The sequence below is a fragment of the Helobdella robusta genome, assembly GCF_000326865.2.
Source record: "Helobdella robusta unplaced genomic scaffold HELROscaffold_366, whole genome shotgun sequence".
In the NCBI taxonomy this organism is placed as follows: Eukaryota; Metazoa; Annelida; class Clitellata; order Rhynchobdellida; family Glossiphoniidae; genus Helobdella; species Helobdella robusta.
The window spans coordinates 3,720-8,788 of NW_008704766.1; the positions used below are offsets into that span (position 1 = coordinate 3,720).

The following is a 5,069-nucleotide window of genomic DNA, read 5'->3' on the forward strand; positions in this document are numbered from 1 at the left end:
TAACATCATCACACCCCCACCAACAACAACAACATAGTAAAATTTTTCGATCAATTTTTTTTTTGTAGGATTGTTTGTCAACAACAACAGCAACAACAATTAAATTATTATTCATAAATTGTTATGGAATGCTTAGATAAGTTCTTTTACGTCCGTCATAACACCAGCAACAACAACAACAACTACAACAACAACTACAAAAACAACAACAACAACATTGTCAACAACAATTGTAGCAACAATAAAAACAAGAACATTCACGCGAAGCTTAACAGCAATATAACATTCACTAGTTTTTCTGCATTCACTGATGCCAACAGTAACAACAACATCAACAAAAACATCAACAACTACTACAACAACGTCAAAAACAACAACAACAACAATAGCGTCAATAACATCAACATCAACAAAATGGACATATCACCTCCTTCTTCTGCAGATGACAAAACAACAACAACATCAACATTTGTTTTTGATCGTAGCAACAGCGAAACAATTAACAATGTTGAGGACGATACTATCAACAACAACTGCAGCAACAACAACATCAACAACAACATCAACAACAACATCATCAACAACAACAACCGCAACAACAACAAAACTAATAAATATCCAACGGTTAATTTCAAATACGGCAAAGACGATGATGACGTTAATGGCGGCGTCAAAAACTTTACAGATTTAAATCACATCAGCTTCAAATCTAAAAGGAAGTGTCTCAACAACAACAACAACAACAACAACAACAACAACAACAACAACAACAACAACAACAACAACAACAATGACATCAACAACAACAACAACAACAACAATGACATCAACAACAACAACAACAACAACAACAATGACATTAACATCAGCGAGAAATTTGTTGACAATGAAACCGAAGAATTCAACAACCTAGATAATAATAATAGTATAAGCAGTAGTAGCAGTAATAATAATAATAATAATAATAATAATAATAATAATAACAATAAGGAAAAAGATAAACATGGCGATGAAAACAACGAAAAACAAAATGGCGGCCCACCGGGAGTGACGCAATTCTGTCACGTGTGCGGTGACGCCAGCATGGGTTGTGTTATTTGCATTCCTTGTAAGGTGAGTGAGCGAGTGAGTGAGTGAGTGAGTGAGTGAGTGAGTGAGCGAGTGAGTGAGTGAGTGAGTGAAATTTGGACGGAGGTGATGACGACGACAATGGTGGTAATGATGGGAATGTTGACATTTAGGATTTTCAGCAGTGTTTTTTCATTTTATGCTGATTGCCTATCAAACCTTAGGCTAATAACTGTCACTTAACAATTTCTCAAATTGTCACCATCATCGTCACCATCATCATCATCATCGTCATTAACGTCATTATTGTCGTCAGTATCACCATCATCATTATTTTCATCATCCATATCACCATCGTCATCATTTTCATCATCCATATCACCATCCTCACTATCTTTGTCATCGTCATCATCACCATCATCGCTACTGTCATCACCATCACTTCCATCATCATTATCATCATCATCCTCTTCATCGCCACCCCAAACACAGACTTTCTACCTTCGTTGCGGCAACGAGTCGCGCAACTACAAGTGCAAGCTGGGCGGCAACTGCCTCATCACGACTCTCAACCGCACCCGCTGCAAGTACTGCAGGTACAAGAAGTGCTGTGCCATCGGGAATATGTGGCGACGAGGTTGGCTGGTTGGCTGATTGGTTGGTTGGTTGATTGGTTGGCTGATTGGTTGGTTGATTGGTTGGTTGGCTGGTTGGTTGGTTGGTTGATTGATTGGTTAGTTGGCTGGTTGATTGGTTCATTCATTCATTCATTCATTCATTCATTCATTCATTCATTCATTCATTCATTCATTCATTCATTCATTCATTCATTCAATCAAGCCATCGTTCATTTATTTCATTTGGGAGAATTTATTGTGGAAGTAAGTTTTTTCCCAGTTGCAATTTGCGTTATGGTCCGTCATTATATATCGTAATAATAATATCTGTGTGTATGTTTGTGTGTGTGCGTGTGTGTATGTGTGTGTGTGTTTGTGTGTGTGTGAGGTTGTATTTTATCATTATTTTAATTATAATTATCTGTAATAGCATCATTGTGATCGTCATCGTTCCAGTTTTGTTTTTACTACTACTACCACCACCACTACTACTACTACCACCACCACCACCACCACCACCACTACTACTACTACTACTACTACTACTACTACTACTACCACCACTAATAATAATAATAATAATTTGCTTACAAAAATTTTCGCTAATGATAATAGCAGTCTTATCATAAAATTATTTCAATATAATTAATAATCCGTCTTAGCTTCTTAGCTATTTAAAGTTAAACTAACTAAATTTAGTTTAGTGTGTGTGTGTGTGTGTTTGTGTGTGTGTGTTTGTATAATTGGTTATTAAGATTTTTTTGTTGCCCTTGAATGGGTATTGGAATAAAGGATTATGATAATGATTATGACGACGACGATGACGATGATGGGGGTTTTGATGATGATGATGATGACGGTGGTGGTGGTGATGATGATGTGGATGATGTGGAAGAAGCGGAAGAGGAAAATGATTAATTTGTAAGTCGCGTAATTTTAAAATTTGATGAACAATTTCAATTTTTAAAAATATTGAGTGTATTTTTTTCTCCTCTCTTTCTCTCTCTCTCTATCTTTATGTTTTATTTTTAACTAACTTTCCTATTTTACCTTTTGAGAATCGTCATCATCAACATCATCAACATCCTCATCATCAACATCATCAACATCCTCATCATCATCATCATCACCATTCTCATCATCATCATCACCATTCTCATCATCATCATCATCACCATTCTCATCATCATCATCATCACAACACAACAATCGGCAACATCAACATCATCACCATCATCATCAGTTCTCAAAAAGACATTGTAAATTTGGTTACACTAATCACTAATCACGTATCTTTAAGCACTCGCTCTGCAGCTTTATCTGCGTTAATATTTTATGAACATACACGCTCCTATACAACAAACACACACACACACACACACACACACACATACATACATACATACATACATACATATACATACATTAGAGGTGAGCAGGAGTTGAAATTTGTTCCAATTCGGTCCCATTTTGTTTTCTCATTCCCGGTTCCCTTCCAAATCCACATTCATTCATTTATTTTCGTTCATTTCTTTGTTTATTTATTCATTTATTCATTCATTCATTCATTTGTTCATACATTCATTCATTCATTTGTTCATTAAGATTACTGTTCATCAATAGTAAACAGTTCCAATGGCTGTTTCATTGAATGATCTTTGCTGCCATTTACAAACTTCTCTCTCTCTCTCTCTCTTCTTTTTTTATCTTTTTCTCTTTATCTCCCTTTCTTTCACTCTCTCTCTCTCTCTCTCTCTCTCTTTCTCCCTTTCTCTCTCTCTTTCTCTCTTTCCTTGGTTACATTACTTTTTTTTTTTTATTATTATTAATTTTTTTTAATCCATACATTTCAAGCAAGCAGGAGTTTGTTATTAATTTCTGTATGCACGCATACTCTGAGCTATTACCAGATGAACGTATGTATGTGTGCATGTATGGTTGTGAATGAATGAGTGAATGAATGGATGAATGAATGAATGAATGAATCAATGAATGAATGAATCAATTGATCAATCAATCAATCAATTAATAATATTTGAATGAAGAAGTGAAGGAATGAACAAACTATTGAGCCGACAATCAAACGAACGTACGAACGAATCATTTTAGAGAACGAACATGTGAACGAATAAATAAATCAATCAACAAGTAAATGAATGAATGAAAGAACAAACAAATGAATGAATGAGAAAACGAACTGAATGAATGAACGAAAGAACGAACGAACGAACGAATGAATGAAATTTTTATTCTCTGACCTAGATTTCAACTTGCTCGTATAATTCAACCAGCCTACAAAATAGTACGTACTGTTACTTGTTTTGTCTTCGTCTCTGTATTTTTGTTTTGTTTGTTTTTTTTTTGTAGATAACTACATACCTAGACATGATAATAATAATAATAAAAATTGCTAGGTTTGCTGCTGATTAATGCTTTTTTCTCATTAAAACACACGCACACACACGCACACGTACACATACGCACACACACACGCACACACACACGCACGCACACTGGAGGTAAGTTTTATCCCGGGCTATGCGAATGACCTACAAGGACGGTGACGTCATTTTTATTATTATTATTATTTGTTGTTGTTTTTGTTGTTTCGAAAATGAACAAAAACATCGTCAAGAAAATCAGCTACGCCAACAATAATAGCAACAACTTCAGCATTAGTAACAACATCAGCAGCAATTAGCCTACAAATCAATATCAAGTTTTTTCAGCTTAAACTATTTTAACTTCGTTCAAGCAACAATAACAACAAACTCCAGCAGTTAAAAATAACATCAGCTGTAATGAATAGCAGCATCACTAGCACCACCAACAACAACAACAGCAACTACAACGGCCACAACAGCAACTACAACAACAGCCACAGAAGCAGCTACAAGAGCAGCATCAGCAGTAGCAGCCAGCAGCAACGCCAACAACATAAACAAAACATCAATTGCTCTGTTTTGTTTGGCCTAGATACGGATCCATCTATCTATGTATTGCTATTGGTTGTACAGTACATACATCGGTACATTCTTTCATCCTTTAAATAGAATCGTACTTAAGCAAGCAGAACGATGTGTATGCATGTGTTTGTTTATGTAGGTACGTATGTATGTATGTATGTACGTATGTGTGTTTTTATGTGTATATGTGTGTATCTATGTTCGTTTATATGTATACATGTCATATGTATGTATGTGGATATGTATGTATCTATGTGTGTTTGTATGTTTGGTTTTGTATGTAGGTATACAACTGGCTAGCCAACTTGAGATTTTATAATTATCATAAATTTTTAAAACGATTTCGTTTTAAAAAGATTAAAACATTCAAGTGCTGAACTTTAGCTTCTGAATTATTAAATGAACAACACACACGCAC

At 35.1% G+C, this 5,069-nt stretch overlaps 1 protein-coding gene across 1 annotated transcript; it reads left to right on the forward strand.

Annotated features, from left to right (window-relative positions):
• Positions 1-414: 414 nt before the first annotated feature.
• Positions 415-4,738, forward strand: HELRODRAFT_184366 (hypothetical protein; the record flags this gene model as incomplete). Its single annotated transcript, XM_009023520.1, has 3 exons — positions 415-1,113; positions 1,561-1,664; positions 4,528-4,738. 3 exons carry the CDS (start codon positions 415-417, stop codon positions 4,736-4,738), a joined length of 1,014 nt encoding a protein of 337 aa, XP_009021768.1.
• Positions 4,739-5,069: the final 331 nt, after the last annotated feature.